Source organism: Stegostoma tigrinum, chromosome 12 (assembly GCF_030684315.1).
Source record: "Stegostoma tigrinum isolate sSteTig4 chromosome 12, sSteTig4.hap1, whole genome shotgun sequence".
Lineage (NCBI taxonomy): Eukaryota > Metazoa > Chordata > Chondrichthyes > Orectolobiformes > Stegostomatidae > Stegostoma > Stegostoma tigrinum.
In genome coordinates, this window is record NC_081365.1 from 28,154,405 (window position 1) to 28,178,660 (window position 24,256).

General features: G+C 41.9%; 2 protein-coding genes across 6 annotated transcripts in view; one reads left to right on the forward strand and one right to left on the reverse strand.

Moving 5' to 3' along the window:
- cmss1 (cms1 ribosomal small subunit homolog) overlaps nt 1-24,256 on the forward strand; it is a 323,071-nt gene that overhangs the window by 112,253 nt on the left and 186,562 nt on the right. The window contains exon 1 of one of the 4 annotated variants that reach the window (XM_048540831.2): nt 6,346-6,517. The exons of the other annotated variants lie outside the window; for them this stretch is intronic. Coding sequence (XP_048396788.1) covers nt 6,490-6,517 — 28 coding nt within the window. The 5' untranslated portion in view covers nt 6,346-6,489. Of the gene's footprint in view, nt 1-6,345; nt 6,518-24,256 lie in introns of those variants that run through there. 4 annotated transcript variants of the gene reach the window in all.
- filip1l (filamin A interacting protein 1-like) overlaps nt 1-24,256 on the reverse strand; it is a 245,810-nt gene that overhangs the window by 99,623 nt on the left and 121,931 nt on the right. The gene's annotated exons all lie outside the window — the stretch shown is intronic.

Below are 24,256 nucleotides of genomic sequence, written 5' to 3' on the forward strand. Positions count from 1 at the left end.
TACTAAATTGAAAGAGATGCAAGTGAAGTAGTGTTTCACTTGGATTGGGAGAATGGGAGAGGGGAAAAAGTAGGTTTTTCAATCTCTTGTGTTAGGGTGGATGGATGCTGGGATAAAGCAACTGGAAGTGACTGAGGAATGCCACAGAGGGAACAGCACCGTTAGCGTATTGGGGGAGATGGCGTATTGTGGGAGGGGATTTGTCCAGTGTCAGGAACATCCTAGCTTCAAGAGAAGGGACAGTGCATGACCACACCTGACATGGTCATCTATATGCCAGGAGCTGTGGGTGAATGGTGGTCAGGTGCAGACTCACATTGATGTGTTGGGTAGGGCCCTGGGAAGGTGTGAAGCCAATGGGGTTCACTAGAAGGGCTTTCAGGAAAAGAACCTGGATTTTTGAGGCCTCACCAACACAGAGGCAAAGACTGAAATCCACGTTTACCATCACCTTCCATTGTGCTGGAAGTTGAAAGTCCTCAAAGGGAAGGAAATGTTGTAACCACACTTAGGGCGGGTGGGATAAATATCTTGACCTGTGAGGATGGGACTGCAAGACTCCGCTATTGTGAAGACCTTTTGGGAGCAACACTGTCACTTTTGCACACTGAAGCCAAGGAAAGAATGGGAGTGTTTGACCGTGAGGGTCAATAATGTCAGCAGAGCCCATTGCTGTATATACACCTTGTTCATCTTGCTTCCACATGCTGCAGAAGGGTCTCGGTACAGACGCTGATCCATGGTATTGTATGGGCATCATGCTGACACATTTAAATTTGTGGTCACTCAGAGACTCAGTCGAATTAGTGCAAAACCAATTAAGCTGATACAAACTTGAAATTTTCTATACAGTGCACCGCCAAAAATGCCACGAGTGCCCGCCAAGGTTTTTCTATCTTTTGTTTGCCCATGGTTCCACAGCTGGGATGAAGGGTTCCTGCTCAGCAGAGGTTTGATCTGAATACCCTGTGGGCATTCATGTCCTGAGGACCCTGACATGCTGCAGATCTTCTAGCAAGAGGTGTTGACCCTACTTGGCTTGAATTCCCAAAAGTCAGAAGGGGCCAGATAGGTTGGAGCATCTGGAAACCACTGGACTGTTCAAAGAGGAGACTTCTGAAGTGGTCTTTGTGTGGTTCCTCCTCTATCTGGGTGCCTCCTGGCACTGTCCTGTCTCTTGTGAGGTAGGGGCATATGGAGTGTGCTGCAGGATCCCTGTCCTCTTGTCGCCATGCTTTCATCTTGAGGGCGAATGGCTGGAGTGCTGGGGGGTGGTGTGTTTGCTTCTCCAGCAGATCCAAAGATTGCTGGAAGTGGCTGTCCATCGCAGAAACCAGCTTGAGGTGGTTGGCTCCCTATAGGATAGTTGCATTCCTACAGTGTTTGGACTCTGAGGGCCATTGGTCCCTTAATCCTCCCTATACATAAAATAAGTTTTTTGATGCGATAAAGATCCCATCACCAATGATCACTGTTTCAGTATCACAACAAGACAAATTATGAGCCACTTAGTTTGTTTAAAATATGTAGAAACATTATCTGTCAATATTGTCAGACAAATGATGTCCCACTGCCGACACCACCTGCTTAAAACCTACTTCTTTAGCCAAGCTTTGGTCATCTACGCTACTGTTGTGTTATGTGGCTCAGTGACAAATTTTGTTTGATAATTCTCCTATGAAGCACCTTGAGACTATTACGAAGGTAAAGCGGCAAATTAAGTATCGTTGTTATAAATAATGAGAACAAAATGGCTGAGAGGAAAGAATAATTCAGTGCATATGAGTCAATATTTACAGCAAAGTGAGTGATAATCTTGTTTTCACAGCAGTGAAGCAAAATCAGGAATGCAGAAGGGATAGAAGTGAAGGCCATTCAGAGACAATGTTGTGTGCAAGATCAGTTCCTTTAATATAGCCTCAGCAATTGCATGCCTGCTCATTCTAGCTCCATTTTTCACAACGTTACATGTCTTCTTATTTGGTCTCAGCACAGGATCCCAAGCGAGCAACATACTAGTGTGGTGCTCTTATCAACGTATGCAAAAGTACCTAAAAACTGTTTAAAGCATCCACTGTGGCAGATGATGCACTTTCGGCCGGAAATATGTGTACACATCCTGGCTGCCATATTGAGATCTTGGCAGCCCAAATAGCAGCTAATAAAGGGACTGTTGTAATGTGTTAGGATTATCTTACCCAAACAAAATGTTAATGGATGCGTTTAAGGTTTGGATGCTAACTGTACTAGCCCTGTATATATCTCAGCGATTTGAAGTAAAACTAGAAAACTCAATTTGTTGTTATCATTTAAAAACATGTTTAACAGCTGCAGAAGATCTCTCCTATTTGGAAGTAATAGGTGTTAATCATTTTCGTTGAAATTTCTTTATCCATGGTCTTACAGGCCCATTTCATTGGATGTTGGACCTCAAATGTTAAAATACGGTTAGACCAGTTTGAAATGAAATCAGGAAGCATTTCTTTTTAACACAAAGGATAATCAGAATCTGGGATTTCCTAAAACCCCACCCTCACCATAGCACTTTGGATGAATGGCTAACTTAAAACTGAGCTTGGTAGATTTTTGTTAAACTGATGGGATATGGATGAAAATTAGATATAGGAAAATGCGATATAATAATAACAATGGTGTATCAGAATGATGAAATAGTCTCAAGGGTGTCGAATAGCCTAGCTGTGTTCCCTTGTTTCAGTGAAATGGGAAATACGAAATGATACACCAATGCAGAGAAGCTGAGAACTGGATCCTCACTTTACCTGACACATAATAGTAAGCTGGATCTTTGTATATAGGAGCTAATTTCAAAGTTTGCAGGTGATGTGAAAGTTGGAAGAACTGTAAACTGAGGAGAAAAGTGAAAAACTCCAAAAAGACATTGACAAGCTGGTGGAGTGAGAGCATAACAGCCAAATGAGGTTCATTGCAGAGAAGTGTGAGGTGTTGCGTTTTGGTCAGAAGAGCACTGAAAGACAGTATAAAATAGTGGGTACAATTCTAAATGGGGTGCAGGAGCAGTGGTACATAGAACATTACAGCACAGTACAGGCTCTTCGGCCCTCGATGTTGTGCCGACCTGTCATACCGATCTGAACCCCATTTAACCTACACTATTCCATGTACGTCCATATGCTTGTCCAATGACGACTTAACTGTACCTAAAGTTGGCGAATCTACTACTGTTGCAGGCAAAGCGTTCCATTCCCTTACTACTCTCTGAGTAAAGAAACTACCTCTGACGTCTGTCCTATATCTTTTACCCCTCAATTTAAAGCTATGCCTCCTCATGCTCGCCGTCACCATCCTAGGAAAAAGGCTCTCCCTATCCACCCTATCTAACCCGCTGATTATTTTATATGTTTCAATTAAGTCACCTCTCAACCTTCTTCTCTCTAATGAAAACAGCCTCAAGTCCCTCAGCCTTTCCTCGTAAGACCTTCCCTCCATACCAGGCAACATCCTAGTAAATCTCCTCTGCACCCTTTCCAAAGCTTCCACATCCTTCTTATAATGTACGTGGGAGTATATTTGCACAGATCATTGAAAGTGGCAGGACAGGTGAAAAGAGCTGTTAATAAAGCATACAGTGTCCTCGGCTTTATTATTAGAGACATAAAATACAAGAGTAAGGGGGTGATGTCAAACTGGAATAGGACCCTGTTGTTACACACATGTGGAATATTGTGTGCAGTTGTGGGTGTCACATTATAGGAAGGATGTGAATATTTTGGAGAGAGTGATTTACAGGAATAGTTCCAGGAATAAGAAACTTCGATTATGAGGATAGATTGAAGAGGTTGGGACTGTTCTCCTTGGAGAGAAAAAGGCTGAGAGGAGACCTCATAGATATTTTAAAAATTATGTGAAGGCTGAATAAGGTAGAAGCTATTCCTGCACATAAAAGGAACAAGAATGAGAGATTGTGGATTCAGTGATGTGCAAAAGAAGCAAGGGTGATGTGAGAAAAAAGAATCACACTGTGAGTAATTAATATACAGAATGAACTGCCTGAGAATGTGGTTGAGGCAATTTCAAATGAGGTATTCAAGCAGGCATTGGTAGATTATTTGGATGGGTGTAGTGTGCAAGTGTATGGGGATAAAGCAGGAGATTGGTACTAAACAGTAATGTTTATTTGACGAGCCAATGCAGGCATAATGGACTAAATGGCCTCCTGCACCATGACAATTCTGTAATTTTGTAACTCAAAAGTTCTACAGTCACCTATATATCACCATGAATTGGAAACTGCTGACCATAGAGGTAATAGTGTAACAGCACTCATGCGTGGTTGCACCCTTCTCATTTTTAAGCCAACCCCCTGCATCCTGCTTCATAATTGTCTCTTGCTGTTACAAAATACAAAATAAAAATAATGACTTTGCAATCCACATAACTGATTCAAACGCAGTGGATTTCTGTTTTTTTGTGTGTTGCAAGCATTGCATACCAATGGCCAGCTCTGTATTTTCGCCTAATAAAGAAGAACATTTCATGCATATAGGGTCTTTAATAACCACAGGATATCCCAAAACACTTCCATTGCAAATGGATTACTGTTGATGTGTAGTCATTAATATAATGTAAGCAAAATTGGCAACAGATTTGTACACTTCAAGTCTCAAAAATAGCAATTGGACAATGACCAGATGATCTGTTTTCGTAATGTATGCCTCTACCTTTGCTAGGATGTCCTTAAAATTTGTACCTTTGCTTAAGGTTTCTGTAACCTGTACTAATATTTTCTTCCTTGACCTGGTATGAATTATATTCATTTCTTCTGTAAAATGCCTTTAGAAATTTTACTGCCGTAAAGGTGCGACATAAATGCAAATTGCTGGCATATTTGGGGAAAATGGGTGGTAGTTCCATATTGTTCATTTATTTTAAGTAAAAGTCATGATTCTCACAAGCTGCATTTGTTTACTTTGGTGGCTCCACTAAGTAATTCTGTCTTTTTCCTCAAATCTGATAAAAACGGTTGTCAGTGTAATGAGTAAGACTTGCTGCACAGGATACATGTGGTCTGTTGTTGTTGATGAAATGCGGTCAGGTAGCCCAGCCATGACCCAGGAGCTATCACCTCATTATTCTCGAATGAAGTGCTGAGTGATAATATTAGAATGGCAGCCAATGAGATCAGAAATACTTGCCCTGCCATCCTGAGGAATAAAAACACAGCTCTCTATCTCTGATGAATTTACTTCAGGAATTGACTGAACATTATATGTGCATGTTGCTTGGCTTTTAAACATAAAGAGCCAGGCAACTATCATTTAGTGAAAACAGGAAAACATACTCCTCAGAGTAATTAATATACGTTGAATGAAATTGCAGGAACGTGCTGAAATGTTAGCAGAAAAACACTAGACCTCCTAACATACTGTTATGTTTTGAGCAACTGACTAGTTACTTCCTTTGTGAAATGAATGTAAATTTTATGAATCCAGCTATGATGTGTGCAGTGTTGGGTGGCAATCGTTGAACAGCTCAGAAAATTTTGGTCAATGTCCATAGATTACAAGGCAGGTTATAATAGATTAGAACAGTAATTTATTGTTACTTGTATTTATGAAAATACAGTGGGAAATGTGTAAGTCAGCATAATCCGGTGACCTACAGAAATATAAAAAGAAATAATTGAGACAAGGTGAAGACAAAATTCATCCTTTGTTCCGTCCATGGCTCCTGGGTTCCTGAAGTGGCTACAGGAAATCAGCAAAGCCGCTCCCAGTGCTGCCAATGAATGTCCCTATTGGGTTCGTTGAGCATGTAGGCATCAGTGGATTTGCTTTGAAACTGAGGCCATCATTACAGAGCTATTTTTTGTTTGAGAAGCTGCCTGGCTGCAGTTCGCCTAATGAAAATGGAGTCAGGAGAATGCAATTCTACCCAGTGAGATGATGGTGGACAGTTCTTGGAGATGCTTGGTGTGGTCACCCGTGTCAAAGGTTGCAAACAATTCTAGAAGGGCAAAAACAAATGTCTTCCACCTTTGTCACAGTCACATGGCTTGTTGATTGTGACATTCAGGAGCAATATGAATACGATCCTGAGACATGGGGTAACTACAGAAACGGAAGCCATCTAAATATTTATGCAAGACTGATAAATGGGAATTCATTTTTCATGTATTGAGTAGTTAGTGATTCTTAATTATACAGGAAATAAAGCATCAGTTGTACAAAAGTCAAACAGAGTGTGTCATATGACATCCTCTGTGGTTTGTGGAATCTCAAAAATTTATAACAGTGTTGCTGTTTTACTGTTATCAGATGGTTGACTGGACCTAACTGAAGATCTTAGACATAACTCCCACAGTGAGGCAATTCTTCCTCATGGATCAGTCTTTCACTGGACCTAGATAATTAACCTCTTATGGCCATCTTCTGATTGAGGTAACATTTGTTATTAGAAGAGGCAGCACAGGATGTGGGAACAAGACTAAGGTCTGGAATCATTTTGGTGATGGTTTGGAGATCAAGCGGATCTGGAAGTAAGTAAGGTTTGAGGTTGGGTGCAGTTATTTAAAATGCTTGCAGTGTAATTGCTAAGTGTACGTCAGCGATTACAAAATAAGGGCACAAAATGCTTTAAATAACTAAAATTTGGCTCCAAGCTCCATGGTACATCAGTTGTTTGTTGGAAAGCATTCCTTTGAGAACAAAATTAACCTAACTGGATCAAAGCTTTGCCAGAGGATCCTATTTTAATTTTTTAACTGCTTGTTTGACTTTAACTGTGAAACTAAATGTTCAGTAATTGTATTAGAGAACTTGGAAGATTGTGTCTGGGTCCCGATTGAGCACATGACACAGTACTTTTCCTGAGTCCTTTCCCAGTGTTGACTTTGGGGAAAGACATGTGCTGTGCAGGACAATTATCATGGCAAGAATTGGAGCCTAACAAAATGAAAATGTGAGCTGGATTTAGTCATTTTTCCACTAAGTGTTAGGGTGAACAGCTTCAAAGGTAACTCAGCTGCATCCTCTGATTGTTTATCACTGAGAGCGAGAGGGTGTTGCTGGAGTCCTAGCCATGAAGAGCCTCTCTAGAAAGTGATGTTCTTCTGGGTGGCGCAATTGTACAGTGGGAGCTACTTTGAGTTGCCAGGGCCAGGGTGCACTTGGAGGTGTGACTTTCAATGGCCACCCATTTTCCCCAAATATGCCAGCAATTTCCCAAACCAGGGAAAATAGGTACCTCCATGACCCAGCAGACAGACTTTCTTGATTGTCCTGTCAGGAGAGTAACTGTTTTCTCTGTTGCTAGGAAGGCAGGTAATTGGGCTGGTGGCAGGTTGAAGCCTTTAATTGTCTGCTCGTTGAATACTTAAGGCCCTCATTAATGGCAGTTTGGGAAAGTCGCCCATAGATTGCTTTGTGGAGATTTAATTGGTCGTTGGCTGGAAGAGGGTGTGTCAATCACCCTGAATATATACCCTTTTTTTCACCTCTATCAAGGGGAACGTGCCCCACTCTGTGAATGAATTTTCCACACTTACCCAGAAATATAACAAAAATACTTTCTTAACATTGTTCTGAGTGTACTTAAACCATAAAGGATTATTGTTTTTTTTCTTGTATTTTTTTGAAGAAGGGTCCAGGCCCAAAACATCAGCTTTCCTGATCCTCTGATGTTGCTTTGCCTGCTGTGTTCATCCAGTTCTGCACCTTGTTATCTATGGTTTATTGTGCATTCCTTTCAAATGGTGCATGAAAAAAAACCCCTTTAGGAATATCAGCTTCTACCTACCATGACTTATGAACTACCTTTACATTGTTTAAAACACTTACTGTATCATTACCATCAACTCAAAAAGGTCATAACTGAATAAATAGATAAAGGACTGAGGGTTATGGGACAGGGCTGGGGACAGACAAGAAAATGGAGTTGAAATGACAACTTGGTCAACCATAGGTTATTGATGGTGGAATAGGCTGAAAGGGCTGAGTGACCCACTCTTGCTCCTAAGTCCTATATTCCTAATTATAGCTTGCAAGGCAATGGAGATGGTGTTGAGGGACAGGATGAGAAGAATGATTTAGGGAAGTAGGAAGCGATAAAAGGACGGTATGCATGTGGAAGGTGGTGCTGGTGAGAGAGGATTTGTCAACAAAATTGTAATTAAATAAATAAACAGTTTGAAGCACAATTGGCTAGTTTCCCAGTTCCAGCTAGGCAGCTGTTACAGAGGAGACAGTAGTCAACTGAGAAAACCAGGAGCACATGGCTGATTCCCAAGATAAGGTGGAAGAAATGCCTGGCAGCATTGTAAGTGGACAGCAACTGTGGCAAATGGCAATGGTTGTGAAACCAGGGAGGACACCCTTTATAAGATTAGTTTCATTATTTTCAATTTCAAGTTAAGTTTCAAAATTAATGCATAGTCTATAAAGGCCCCATACAGGTGCCAACAGGACCATCTAGGGTGAAGAATGACCTTGGAGGACTGAACCAATGACAATTAAAACCAAGAGGAATGATTTCTCTTCCTACCCCCTCTCCTTACTTCCTTCTTGTCTTGTCCCCTGCAGGTTCTTACTTCTTCATGCATTATTTTAAGAGTTATTAAGGAATATTCTACATGCCCCAAAAATAGGCAGGCATAATTGGGGCCCATGTGGGTACCCAGGAGTGAGAGAGAATACTTTCCAGTTCATATAATCCCTGCAGTTTGGAAACAGGCCCTTCGGTCCAACAAGTCTACACCAACCATCAGAGCATCCCAACCAGACCCATCCCCCCCATAACCCACCCAATCTACTCATCCCTGAACCTATGGGAAATTTAGCATGGACAATCCACCTCACCTGCACATCTTTGAAATGAGGGAGGAAACTGGAGCACTGGGAGGAAACCCATGCAGACACAGGGAGAATGTGTGTAAACTCCACACAGACAGTCGCCTGAGGGTTGATTCAAACCCAGGTTCCTGGAGCTGTGAGGCAGCAGTGCTAACCACTGAACCGCCATGTCACCCTAGTTGCTTGGATGAATTAAGCTGTGACAAACTCAACATCTAAAAGGAAAATGTGATCCCCTTGATTGGCCTCGATTCAATTACCTAACAGTCTCCTGGTTGTACCATGTTTGTTTTCCACAGGATACACTTCAGCAACCTTTGAACAGACTTTGATGCTTCTCTAGATCTGACACTTCTACCAATTAGCATATTAGGGCAACTGAAAGATGGAACATCTACTACAAGCCCATCCAAGATGTACACATTTCTGAGTTAGTCATTTATCACCGTTCCTTCATTTTCACTGATTGACATTTGGAATTTCGTATCTAATAACATTATAAAAACATGTTCATGTCATAGACTGGTGTGCATAGAGAAGAAGGCTTGCCATCTCATTCTTAGGGCTGTTGGGATGAACAATTATCCGACCCCCATATTTTAAGAATGCGTTAGAAATATAGACTAGGCTACAATGGTGGAGTTGTGATCTGTTTAATATTAATTGTGATGTAGTCTAAAGCTCAGGGTATTAAATATTTATTTGACATTTGGTCAGGAAATTTTGAGAGTAGAAAGCTGCAAGTTAGTTGTGCAGGATAGAAAATAATGCAACATTTCAAGATGGTTTTACATTTGTAATAAAATGTTATTTGTCGTCAAATACAAAAACAGAAATTGCTGGTGAAACTCAATAGGTCTGTGGGAAGAAAGCAGAGTTAGCATTTTGAGTCCAGTGACACTTCATGATTATGGGTTTGATAAAGAGTCACCGTTTTGAAATGTTAACTCTGCTTTCTTTCCACAGATACTACCAGACTTGCTGAATTTCTCTCGCAATTTCTGTTTTTGTTTCACATCTCCAGCATTTGCAGGTCTTTGTTTTATTTTGTCATCTGATATCTGGACATTACAAAGTACGAAGTATTTACAACACAGAAATAGGTGATTGGGTCCAACAAATCTATGCTGCTGTTTAGGTTTCATGATGTCTCCTTCAACTTACTGTTTCTAACTTGAACAACAAATTCTTTTATATCTTCTTCTATTTCATGCTCATTTAATTTTCCCTTAAATGCACTTACACTACTCACCTTAATTGGCCCTTGTGATAGCACGTTCTGCATTCTAACTAGCTAAATAAAAGGCTTTCTCCTAAATTCTGTATTGAATTTATCAGTGACCATCTTATATTTATGACCATTAGTTCCAGTCACATCTGTAAGTGGAAATGTTTATTCACATAAGAACTGCGGATTCTGTAAATCAGGACCAAAAACAAATTTGCTGGAAAAGCTCAGCAGGTCTGGCAGCATCTGTGAAGGAAAACACAGAGTCAATGTTTCAGGTCCGGGTCCAAGAACTCAGACCTCAAAAGTTCTGAGGAAGGGTCACTGGACCTGAAACATTAACTCTGTGTTTTCCTTCGCAGATGCTGCCAGACCTGCTGAGCTTTTCCAGTAACTTTTTATACCTTATTTACATCCATGTTATCAAATGATTTCATAATATTTAAGAACTCAGGCCACTCCTCTATCTTTGCTTCTGGAGCATGAAATATCAATCTGTAGTCTTTCTTAATGGATATTGTAGTGGCCATTCTAATAAATTAATTTTGTGTATTTTTTAGTCCCTCCTTATCCTTTTTAAAATATGGATACCCGATCACTTCACAATACTCCATAAGTGGTATCGAATCAATCAATTGTTACAGCACAGAATGAGACCATTAGGCCCCAAGCATTCGTGCCAGCTGTCTGCAGATACAACTGTAGTCCAGTCACACTCTGCAACTCTTTCCTCAACTGTACAATTTTCTTTTCCTTAGGTGCTTCGCTAATTTTTCTCTGAAAGCCATAACTAACCCATCCTCCCAAGTAAGGCATTTCAGAATCTAATGATTCCCTTTGATTTAAAAAAAAGTCTTCTGATAGTGCTTTTGTCTCTCTTGACTTTCACTTTAAAATTGTGTCCTGTGGTTCCCAACCCTATTATTAAAAGAAATGGTTTCCACTGTCTACTCTGTCTCGACACCCTCATGATTTTTAACAATCTATCAATCCTCTTTGTCTATCCTCTCCACAGAGGACAATCCCAGCTTCTCCAAACTATCCGGGGAACTGAGGTTGCTCATTCCTGGACCAATCCTCATAAATCTTTTCAGCACCCTTTCTAAAGTTTGGCAGCCTGAACTGAATCATAGAAAGCTCACAGCACAAGAAAAGGCCATTGTGTCTGTGCCAGTTAGTCTGGTTTCCAACATTTGATCTGTAGCCTTGCAGACTTCAATACTGGAGCACCTTTTAAATGAGTCATGAGTTTCTCCCTCGACCACCCTCTCAGCAGAGTTCCAGGCCCTCTGCCAACCTCTGGGTGAAAAAAGGGGTTTCTTCATTCCCCCCCCCCCGGATCTTTAAGGACTTTAAATAAATGCCCTTAGTCATTGGACTTCTCTTCTAACGCTAATTTTGTATATCTCATTTGAATCTCCCTCAGCCTGTTCTGTTCGATGGAGAACAGCCTTAGTCTATCCAATCTTTCCTTGTAGCTGCATTTTTACAATCCTGGCAACATTCTTGCAAACTTCATCTATACTCTCTCTAGGTCAATTACATCCTTTGTGTAATCAGGTGACCAGAACTGTGCGCAGTACTCCAAGATTGTAGCCTCTTTAATGATTTGTACAGTTCCTACATTATCTCGCTGTACCTTGGCCTAATGAAGGAAGTTATTCCACATGCCTTGTTAACAACCTTAGCGGTGTGGAAATGCACTCCAAAACCCTCAGTATTCCCACTTCTATTGTGTAAGCTTTGCCTGGTTTAACTTCTCCGCATGCATTACCTCACACTTCTCCAACTTGAATTCCATTTGTTATTTCTGTTTGTTCTGAAGCAGTGTCGCTGGACTCCAAACATCAGCATGCGTCTGGTCAGATCTGCTGAGTTTTCCCAGAAGTTTCTGTTTTTGTTTCTGATTTCCAGTATCTGCAGTTCTTTGTGTTTTTTTTCATTTGCTCGTTGTCTGCCACCCAACCATCAGGTTAGACTTCACTTCGAGACTTAATTCCATGTGGCAAATTTTTTTCATTGTTTCCTTCAAGAAATTAACGCCGGTCCTTTGTTATTTATTGTTTGACTGGCTTTATTATCAGACATTATTACTTAGAATGATTTTCAAATCCCCTTGCATCCCCATCCCACATCCCTCTGTTCATCCACCCCATTTGCTTACGCATTTTCTAAGGAATATTTAATCTTCCTACAAAATAAACCACCTTGCAGGTATTTACATTGAATTTCAAGATAATGAAATGTGAGGCTGGATGAACACAGCAGGCCCAGCAGCATCTCAGGAGCACAAAAGCTGACGTTTCGGGCCTAGACCCTTCATCAGAAAAGGGGGAAGGGGAGAGGGTTCTGGAATAAATAGGGAGAGAGGGGGAGGCGGACCGAAGATGGAGAGAAAAGACGATAGGTGGAGAGAGTATAGGTGGGGAGGTAGGGCGGGGATAGGTCAGTCCAGGGAAGACGGACAGGTCAAGGAGGTGGGATGAGGTTAGTAGGTAGGAGATGGAGGTGCGGCTTGGGGTGTGAGGAAGGGATGGGTGAGAGGAAGAACAGGTTAGGGAGGCAGAGACAGGCTGGGCTGGTTTTGGGATGCAGTGGGTGGAGGGGAAGAGCGGGGCTGGTTGTGTGGTGCAGTGGGGGGAGGGGACGAACTGGGCTGGTTTTGGGATGCGGTGGGTGGAGGGGAGATTTTGAAGCTGGTGAAGTCCGCATTGATACCATTGGGCTGCAGCGTTCCCAAGCAGAATATGAGTTGCTGTTCCTGCAACCTTTGGGTGGCATCATTGTGGCACTGCAGGAGGCCCATGATGGACATGTCATCTAGCGAATGGGAGGGGGAGTGGAAATGGTTTGCGACTGGGAGGTGCAGTTGTTTATTGCGAACCGAGCGGAGGTGTTCTGCAAAGCGGTCCCCAAGCCTCCGCTTGGTTTCCCCAATGTAGAGGAAGCCACACCGGGTACAGGGGATGCAGTATACCACATTGGCAGATGTGCAGGTGAACCTCGGCTCAAAATGGAAAGTCATCTTGGGGCCTGGGATAGGGGTGAGGGAGGAGGTGTGGGGGCAAGTGTAACATTTCCTGCGGTTGCAGGGGAAAGTGCCGGGTGTGGTGGGGTTGGAGGGCAGTGTGGAGCGAACAAGGGAGTCACGGAGAGAGTGGTCTCTCCGGAAAGCAGACAGGAGTGGGATGGAAAAGTGTCTTGGGTGGTGGGGTCGGATTGTAGATGGCGGAAGTGTCGGAGGATGATGCGTTGTATCCGGAGGTTGGTGGGGTGGTGTGTGAGAAGGAGGGGGATCCTCTTTGGGCAGTTGTGGCGGGGGCGGGGTGTGAGGGGTGTGTTGCGGGAAATGTGGGAGACGCGGTCAAGGGCGTTCTCGACCACTGTGGGGGGGGGGGGACGTTGCGGTCCTTGATGAACTTGGACATCTGGGATGTGCGGGAGTGGAATGCCTCATCGTGGGAGCAGATGCGGCGGAGGCGGAGGAATTGGGAATAGGGGATGGAATTTTTGCCGGAGGGTGGGTGGGAGGAGGTGTATTCTAAGTAGCTGTGGGAGTCGGTGGGCTTGAAATGGACATCAGTTACAAGCTGGTTGCCTGAGATGGAGACTGAGAGGTCCAGGAAGGTGAGGGATGTGCTGGAGATGGCCCAGGTGAACTGAAGGTTGGGGTGGAAGGTGTTGGTGAAGTGGATGAACTGTTCGAGCTCCTCTGGGGAGCAAGAGGCGGCGCCAATACAGTCATCAATGTAATGGAGGAAGAGGTGAGGTTTGGGGCCTGTGTAGGTGTGGAAGAGGGACTGTTCCACGTAACCTACAAAGAGGCAGGCATAGCTGGGGCCCATGCAGATGCCCATGGCCACCCCTTTAGTCTGAAATTAGTGGGAGGAGTCGAAAGAGAAGTTGTTGAGGGTGAGGACGAGTTCGGCTAGGCGGATGAGGGTGTCGGTGGAGGGGGACTGTTCGGGCCTGTGGGACAGGAAGAAGCGGAGGGCCTAGAGGCCATCTGCATGCGGAATACAGGTGTATAGGGACTGGACGTCCATGGTGAAAATGAGGTGTTGGGGGCCAGGGAATTGGAAGTCCTGGAGGAGGTGGACGGCGTGGGTGGTGTCACGGATGTAGGTAGGGAGTTCCTGGACCAAAGGGGAGAAAATGGAGTCCAGATAGGTGGAGATGAGTTCGGTTGGGCAGGAGCAGGCTGAGACAATGGGTCGACCAGGGTAGGCAGGTTTGTGGATTTTGGGAAGGAGATAGAAATGGGCTGTGCGGGGTTGGGGAACAGTGAGGTTGGAGGCTGTGGGTGGGAGGTCCCCTGAGGTGGTGAGGTCATGAATGGTGTTGGAGATGATGGTTTGGTGCTTGGGTGTGGGGTCATGATCGAGAGGGCGGTAGGAGATGGTGTCGGAGAGTTGGCGTTTGGCCTCAGCGATGTAGAGGTCAGTGCGCCATACTACCACTGCGCCACCCTTGTCTGCGGGTTTGATGGTGAGGTTGGGGTTGGAGCGGAGGGCTGCCCGTTCTGCAGGGGAGAGGTTGGAGTGGGTGAGAGGGGTGGAGAGGTTGGGCGGTTAATGTCTCGACGGTAGTTAGAGATGAAGAGGTCGAGGGAAGGTAGGCGGCCTGGGGGTGATGTCCAGGAGGAGGACTTGTGTTGGAAGCGGGTGAAGGGGTCAGTGGAGGGAGGGTTAGGTTCCTGGTTGAAGAAGTAGGCGTGGAGGCGAAGGCGGCGGAAAAACTGTTCTATGTCCAACCGTGACTGGTATTCGTTGATGTGTGGTTGTAGGGGGACAAAGGTGCGCCCCTTACTACGGACTGACCGTTCGTCCTCAGTTAGTGGAAGGTCTGGGGGAATAGTGAAGATGCGGCAGGGTTCAGTATGGCTGTCTTCTCTGGGGTTGCTGGCTGTGTAATTGAAGTTCATTTGGCTGCAATTAGCCAATTTGTTATCCATTCTGCAACTGGTTTTTTGATTCCATAAATTCATATTTTAACATGAATTTATTATGTGATCTCTTATTGAAAACTTTTTGGCAATCTAAATACATGATACCCAGTGTATTACCCTAATCTGCTTTTCTGTTGCTTTATCAATTAATTAATTGAAACGCGCAACAAGCCTTTTGGAATTTCTGTGTCAAATTTTCAGTGTCAAAATATTTTCTGTTTCATTCTTGAGTAAGGGTTCCAATAACTTTCTCCGACTGCTCTGGTTAATTGGTCTACAAATTCCTGAACATCTGCATTTGTCTTTTCATATATGTATGAATCACCTGATTTACCCATCAATTCTCCAGCACTATTTTCAGTCTTTCTCATAATACCGCTTGTATCTCTTTAAATGTACATAAGCTTGGTTTATTATCTCAGGCAGGTTGTTTGGAGGCACATAAAAGAGTTATGGCATTTTTCTATTAGGCAAATGGCAAAAATGGCAGTGTTTCTAAGTTGGCCTACGATGAAGCATTCTCAGCCTAGCTGGCTGTAGAGTAGTCCTGGTGAAGCCATGGGAGTTTGGCTGGTTGCTTACTCAGAGTCAAGGAATACAAAAATATGACTCATTTTCCATTTTGTTAGGACAACATCAAAATGCCAAGTACTTGGCATGAACTCACTAGGGTGGGAGAGGCTTTAAATGCTGAAACTTTCTTAGGCATATTGACAGATAGATGAGACCATTAAAGCAAGTAACAGAATACTGAATTCCATTGCAAAAGGTGCGGAATGTGTAAGAATATATAAAATCTAAGAAACAGTAATTGATCTATGTACAATATTTGGAGTACAACAGTTGACAGCTGTGATAGACTGTAGATAAATAGTATTTTATTTGTCTTACAGTGATGAGGAGAAGCTAAATTTTAATTATTATTAAGAGAATGAGGAGAGATATTGACAGAAGTTTCTTTACAGAGTATTATTAGTGTGTGATAACAAAGTGTGAAGCTGAATGAGCACAGCAGGCCAAGCAGCATCTTAGGAGCACAAAAGCTGACGTTTTGGGCCTAGACCCTTCATCAGAGAGGATCAGAAAGGGTCTAGGCCCAAAACGTCAGCTTTTGTGCTCCTGAGATGCTGCTTGACCTGCTGTGTTCATCCAGCTTCACACTTTGTTATCTTGGATTCTCCAGCATCTGCAGTTCCCATTATCTCTGATCACAATTGTTAGTGGGCTGTGGTTGTGGCTGAGACCGTTGCATTATATTAAAGAAAATTAAATAAATATTTGGAACTTATGAAGGTACAATGCTTTGACAAAGGCCTGCAAACATAAGAGGCAGAATTTTTCCAGCCCTGTCAAGGCAGTGGTGTCAGAACAACAGGGAGGAACAGCATCAGGATGACTCAACAATTGGTTAGTTTGCTGTTGATGGACAGCAGTGCAGATTCCTTTCCCATTCCAAGGTTGATGGCAACCAGTTTGTGCAATGAAGATGGAAGAGTGCCACATTCCCCCACCACATGAGGATTCTGCTAGCTTGATTGAGGCAATCTCTTTACAGTCAGCAGAACCTCCATCTTCCAAAGTGAGTGGTGAAAGGCATCCCAAGAAGAAGGGCATTCCTTTATCCCTAAGGACCTACTGCCTTTCACCCACTCTTGAAATATTTATTTTCACACCTTTACAGGCAGCGCTATTTTGTGACCCCCATGAAATCTCCTGCCTGTTCAACCACACCAACCTCTCCATTGAGACTGCAGAGACTTCTGAAATGCTGGCCATCTGGCTTGGTAGCATCAATAGCCTGCCTGCTGTCTTTAATTGAGAATTAAGTTGCTTCCTCTGGGAAGATTGCTTTCATCAACTGGATGCTCTGCATCACAATGTGGTTCCAACATTTGAATTCTGAAGCCTGTGGTAAAATTAAAAGACTCATTCTGTACTGGAAACTAATGCTTTAATGTTGGATAGGGTAACCAGTTTCTCAAATCTGAAGATTCTATACCTTTTGATTCACAACATAGAAATTGGTCAAGCAGAACCCTGAAGGACATTGTTATGGGTAGAACATGAAGGAAAACAAGATAATGACCATACGTTAGTGTTGGTATGTATTAGTGGCAAATTAATGTTGGAGAGGCAAGTCTTAGTCTACTGTCCTAGTGACTAGCAGTAAGTATACCCCAAAATGCTTTCACATAATTTGATAGATGTGGGAGGTTATATTGAAAAAGAAACTGCTACATAATGGTTAAGGAAACAAACTCAAATGAAGACCAGTGCACAACAAGAAAAATGCAATCAATAACACTGTTCTACAATCTGCTCTGTGGATGCAGAATATTCTCCTGTCCATTTAGCTTATTTAGCATCTGTTAACTACTACAATGCATAATTATTTAGCCCTCAGGTGAAAAAACTTGTGTATCATTTCTTTCATTGCTCAAGAAATATCGCTTAAGCTCCATCAGATCAATAGCCCATTTAACGTTATCTGTGGTGGGTCTTAGCTCATCGTGTTGAATAGCATGAAATGTGGTCAAAGCATACAGCAGTCTGGCGTCAATTTTGAGCTTTTAACACATAGTCGCAAGCATATGTAATCTCTAAATGTGATGCCAACAACCAAAAAGGAAATGATTACATTGAATTACAATGCCACGTACAGAATTAGATTAGTGAACGTTGTTAAAGCATTGTGGAGTAAATTAGAAACTGATGGTAAACATTGAAATGTTTACATAATGATAAACTGTTGTGATCAAATGCAGTGCAGTAGATTTAATGAATATATTTCTTTGAGGGTAGTACCATATTTCCCTAGAAAATGCTTAAACTGTAGTCTAAACTTGAACAAGCCTTTTTTCTCTTCAATGTTACAATATAACCAATGCTTTCTCCTGCTTGCACTACTGGGGTTGAGAGTACAGGGAGGCAACAGATTTTGTCGGCAAAGTCTTCTGGATAGGCAAAAGAGGAGATCTGATATTGATAGAGCTTCAAGACGGGGAGATCTGGGGGCTAGGAAATATTTGACTTAGTGGGCAAGTGAATTTGGGGAGGGAGTAATGTGACAGAATAGTTGATCTGCCCAGGAGCTACCCATACTGCTCATTGGAAGTGAGTGAGAGAGGGAGGTTTAAAGAGATGCAGATAGTGAAGCAAAAAATCCAGAGGTGATGTTTGCTTTCTTAGTTCATCCTGGAGTAAAGAATGGTTACGGGGAGGAGAGTGGGGCCCAGTTGATGTGGTGCAGGTAGCTTTTTGGTGATACATGTTCAAAGGAGCAGATTCCAAATCAGATCAGTTTCTAAAATTCAGGAACACAAACAAAGTTGCTGGAAAAGCTCAGCAGGTCTGGCGGCATCTGTGAAGGAAAGATCAGTGTTAATGTTTCAGGGCTGGCAATCCTTCCTCAGTTTCTAAAATTTATTTGTAAAATGATTTTAAGTCCATTCATTTAACATCACCATAGATGCCAGTCTTTTTTAAAAAAAATCATCTATTTAAATAATGTGTGCTACAGGATTAATGACTTGGCAAAAAAAATGAAGCTGACTCCACAATTGGAGAATACTGTGTGAGACACAATGTTTTTTGCTGGTGTTTGATAGAAGCATAAATCATATTTGTTACGTGAAAGATGATTTATATGCCATATAAAAGGCATTTCCTTCGGGCCTAGGGTTAAACAATCTACTTACAGGAACAATGTCAGAACGTATATCAATATATCTTTGCAATTTGGAGCTAGATATTGTTCAAAAGAACAGGAAATTTTTTTCAATGGTTGGTTGTTGTTGGCATTCAAGTTACACGCTATATGCTTTATTTCTCACAACCTTGCATGTCATGTATTTATACAGTTGTAAGTCATGCAGCTGCTTCATGTTCTATGTAACTCCAATAAAGGCAGAACTGCACATCATAAACCAGTCTGCTACAATATAATTCATTTTGTTTCAAACAACATTTAAACACATATGAAGCTGCTGAATAAAATGTTGAAAAGTGTGAGCTACGTATTTACTTACAGATTTAATCAGCCAAATCTTATTGTCTGTTCAAAGTACGTGTTTCTCATTCCCATCAAACTGATTTCTCCATTGCCGTCATTCAGTTTTTATTCCAGCTAATCACATAGTGGAAATTATTGATGATGAGACATCTCACCACATGGTGGCTTCTTTGGTAACTTATCGCATCCAATTATATTGTATGGCCACATAGTCTTCCAACAGATGATATAAGATAGTTGTTTGTATGTGTGCACTAATAAATTGCCACCAAATTAAACGAAAAAATGCATGCATAGTTTGATTCCACACAAGTACATTTCTGTATAATTTGCTTTTGGAATTAATTGTTCCTCAACTACAAGGAATAGGTAAAGTTGCCATGACGCACCACAATAGGGCTCCTCATTCATTCGAGAGAGATGACCGGTGGTGGAGTAATCTGAGGTCCAACGTACCTCAGGTGATGGGAGAGGTTGAGAAGAACAGTCCTTCATGGTAACCGCAGGTGGTATAGGAATTGAACCCACAATGTTCTGAAGAAGGGTCACTGGACCCAAAACTTCCTTCCAAAGATACTGCCAATCCTGCTTTTCAAGCAATTTCTATGCTTGTTTTCTTTTTTGTTGGCGTCACATTGCATTGCAGACCAGCCATTGAGCTAACCAACCCTCTACTTGGTTACTTACTGGGACAAATGGAATGAATATTATTTTTGTCAAAGTAATGGAAAACTCACAATCACAATTTTTTAAAATGGAAGTAAGTGGCTTCAATTACTGGTCAGTGAAAAACTCAAGTTATAGTTGCTAAAGAGGAAATATGCTTCCACAAAATCCTTGCAAATATCTTTGCAATTTAACTGGGAAGGATTGTGGACTTGTGACAATAAGGTTGGGTGGGAGGGTTCATAGCTCTCTTCCTCTTTAACGCTCTGTCTGTCAGTCACGATAAATTGTTTTATTTTTCTTTTTTAGTACGTAGCTGCCATACTTCAAGTAAACATTGTTAAGCAGATCCAAAATGAAGAAGAGGCAACTATTAGTAGTTAACATAAATTGTAATTTGCAAACTTGGCTTCTAAAGTTAAATGGATTTTTACTTTTCAGTTCTATGAAAGCTACTTTATTTCCCAAGGGAAGAGACATTTTTAAGAATTGAGTCAAAACAGCATACCTGAGAGATCTTGTGATTTAAGATAAATGCCCAAACAAATCATTTGGTGTGATAGTTCTTGAAGTGTTCAGTACCTTAAGGCTTATGACCTAAGCAGGACCAGTTCAGAGGGAAAAAGATTCAGACCAGCAGAAGGACAGTTTAGTTTTGTCAGTTTCAAGGCCACCAGAGCTGGAAATAAATCTTAAGCTGTCTTGGAAGTTCAAATACACAAAGTTGGGGAAAGCCCCAAGTTCTTTTTTAGAATTCAAGTTCTCTCTCTCTCTGTGTGTGTGAGAGAGAGAGAGAGAGAGAGAAAGTATTGGTGAGAATCATGCCTGCTACCTGTCCAGAGATTCACCAAAAGAAAAGTCTTTTGACCCTGTCAGGTCAATAAGAAAATGAGAAATGACGATGGGAGTGATAGTTCATTAGGGTGTAATGTCTGTAAAGACTTGTACTGGGAAAGGGATGATTAATTTAGTTACATTATTTATTATAAATTCTTCCCAAATTGTGTTAGATAGAGCTTATTTTTATTCTTTCTTTTCTGCAATACTTTTTTTGTTAAAAATACCTTAGTAGCTTCATGTGAATATGTTCAGTGATTGATTATTATGTTAAACAAATTACTGAACTAAAATTTATGAACTATCAGGCCAGGTTTTACTCTGGGCTCTGACTTGTCCAGTTTTAACTGCAGCTGGTGTGATTATTGAATTCTAAAGAAAGACAGTTGAGTTTTATTACTGGAGAAGAAATAAAAGTGACAGCAAACATACAAGCAAGAATGTAGGGAACTCACTAAAGAAGAAAGTGAGGAGAGATACAGTGCCCGTAGAAAGAGGCAGCTGCAATTTACAATTTTGTTTTTGAGTTGCTAGAGTGAAATTTGAGTCCCAACTGTTATGCGGCCGTCCTGTTTTCCCAATAGTGGTGAAGCATGTGAAACCTTTTCAATTCTGAGATTTTCCTTTTTTCCCACCAGTGCTGATTTGATGAGATTGAGATTGGGGGACAGAAGCTTTCCAAATTCCTTGCTGTGTTCAGTTCATGTTGTTTTATTTTTCTGTCTTCGTTTCTCAAAGCAAACCACTGAAACATGGTTCATTTGAAAAATCAGAATATGGATTGATTGTCTTTTCCAAATTGAACATTCAGCGGATAACTTTCGTCTTCAACATGTGAAGTTGTGATCAATGTGTGAACAAAGCAAATTTTTTGACGATTCACTGCGTTTCAGACCTTCTTGATTGATGTCATAATTCTGATGCAGCTGGTTTTATTAGGCGATCACAGCAGCCATTTTAGGTCAGCAGTCTGCTTTCTTTAAACGTTTTTTTTGGTCCTTTGAAGCCTCAGGAATTAAAGTCTAGGTTAATGTTGAATGTTGATGGTTATTTTCATTACAATCATAACAGCCTGAAAAAATTTTCACAAAATATGTTGAAGAGATAAAATAGATCTTTTCACTAGACACTGGATAAATTTAATTTTAACCTATGTTGGGACTGGGGAAAAGTAAAATAGAGCTGATATGAAAAAAAAAATCTATGATCCCCAATCACAAAGGGAGACTTTTTCTCCCCATCATATCTGCGCTGGTTCTTCAAGGAAGCAGTTCACCTACTACCAATCACATGCCTTCTCCTCATATTCCTACATATGCTTCCTGTTCAGCTAATATATTCACTAACCTTTCCAACTTTGTCTCATGCCCCATGTGCCATTCTGCCTGTGGTTCAGAAATGTTTTGACATTATCCAAATATCTCTTGCGACACTCCCTGCTCATATTCACAAATTACCAAAAGCTCGGCCGTACAGAATAGTTCTCACCGTGCTCCTGTAGTGAGACCTAGACTCTGCATCAATAACATGTAAGAGCATGAGTCAAATTTCACCAGCAATGTGTCGCACAAATCCTCACATTCACAGAAAAGAACATCAACCAAATTACAGAGATAGTAGGAACTGCAGATGCTGGAGAACCTGAGAAAACAAGGTGTAGAGCTAAATGAACACAGCAGGCCAAGCAGGAAGGTTGACGTTTTGGGCCAAGACCCTTCTTCAGAAATGGGGGAGGGGATGGGGGTTCTGAAATAAATAGGGAGAGAGGGGGAGGTGGATAGAAGATGAATAGAGGAGAAGATAGGTGGAGAAGAGATAGACCGGTCAAAGAGGTGGAGATGGAGCCAGTAAAGGTGAGTGTAGTTGGGGAGTTAGGGAAGGGATAGGTCAGTCCAGGGAGGACAGACAGGTTAAGGGGGCGGGATGAGGTTAGCAGGTAGGAGGTGGGTGTGGGGCTTGAGGTGGGAGGAGGGGATAGGTGGGAAGGAGGACAGGTTAGGGAGGTGGGGGTGAGCTGGGCTGGTTTTGGGATGCGGTAGGGGGAGGGGAGATTGAACAATGTCGTTTTTAAAGCATTTCCACAAGCATTCAGGAAAATATCCTGCCAAATCAACTTCAGCGGACTGGGCACTATAAAAGGTGTATTTCCCATCAGGTTTCTGTCTTCTGAACTCTCCAAATGCCAGAATTTCAGGGCAAATATTTCAAAGGTAATCTGAAGCTTTCTTTGATGTACAGCATTGATATTGATGATTGTGAGGAACTTGCTACTGTTCAGTCAAAATGGCTGCATCTTCTCCATGTGGCTGGCTCATGCTTTGATTCTCGTCTAATTGATGAGACAGAGCAGCAACAGAGAGGCAAAGAAAAGGAAATTAATCTCGCACTCTGCGTTCCACTATTTTGTGGGATATCCTGTCCCATGTACCTATCAGTTGAGAATTGACCAGCTTAGTCACATGAGTAGATTTCATCCTCAAATTGAGAGACAATTCTTGATAATAACATGCACATCTGTTCGATGTGTTTTGCACTGTCCATACCCCTAAGACCACTTTGGTTAAAATCACCAATAATTGCCTGACTGTAAATATAATACCCTCTTCATTCTCTCTGAGTCTTTTGGCACAGTGGATCATATCATTCCCTCAGCATTGCTTCTCCTCAATGATCCAGGTCCATGGTACTACCTGTTCACTGATCATTTCCTAATTTTCCAAAAGTTCCAAAGTATCTCCTTCAAAAGTTTCTATTTTGAAGTCTGACTGATTGCCCCTTGTGTGTTCCAATGCTCCATCTTTACCTCCCACATCCCCTCATATTCTTCCATTTGTTAGCTCCTGGGTACATTATCTGTAAAAGTTTAAAAATAAATTTCAACTCTCCTTTTGTAACTTTTAGACACAATTTTCCAATGCCCTCCTTACTTGACTCCCAGTTTTGTTACAATATAAACTAATTGTTGACATAGTGTCCCATCTTGTACAAGCTACTGCTGAATTATCCTCTCTATTCTTGCTAACCCCCATTCCTTAATGCATTGATCCCAAAGTATTCACTCGACATCCCTCCAGAGCCTCAATTTATCACTACCTCTTCAACCTCCTTCAGCTTTGCATTTCTGCCCACATCATCTTGCTTTTCCGGCTCAAACATTCTGTGTGTTTCGCTGTCCCATTACCCCTCCTTCAGTGGCATAACTTACCACCATTTCATCTTCACACTATGAAATTTCTTCCCTAATAGCTTTCAACTGATGAAATATCTTCCTGCATTCTAAACTGTCTTAAATTCCCAACTCATTGACACTTTCTGTTCCTTCCTTATAAACCGTGCTCACATCTGTGCTCTAAATCTGGAGCATCATGGGAGTTTTGCTACATTAAAGATAATATGTCAACTAGTGGAATTTTGCTGTGGTTCCGATAAATGGACAGTGAATGGAAGATATTGTGATTAATGTAAAGTTTGAGAATGAATCCAGATAAAATAAAACCATTATAGAGGCTTCAACATGAGTTACCAGAAACACTGTCAAGATCCATGAAGAGCATTGTTTGTGATTATCATAGAATCCCTCCAGTGTGGGAATTCGGCCCAAAAAATCCACATCAACTCTCTGAAGAGCATCCCACCCTGATTCACCACCCCCCCCCCCCACCCAAACCCTGTAACCCTGTATTTCCCATGGCCAATCCATCTAACCTGCACATGTTTGGACTGTGGGAGGAAACCAG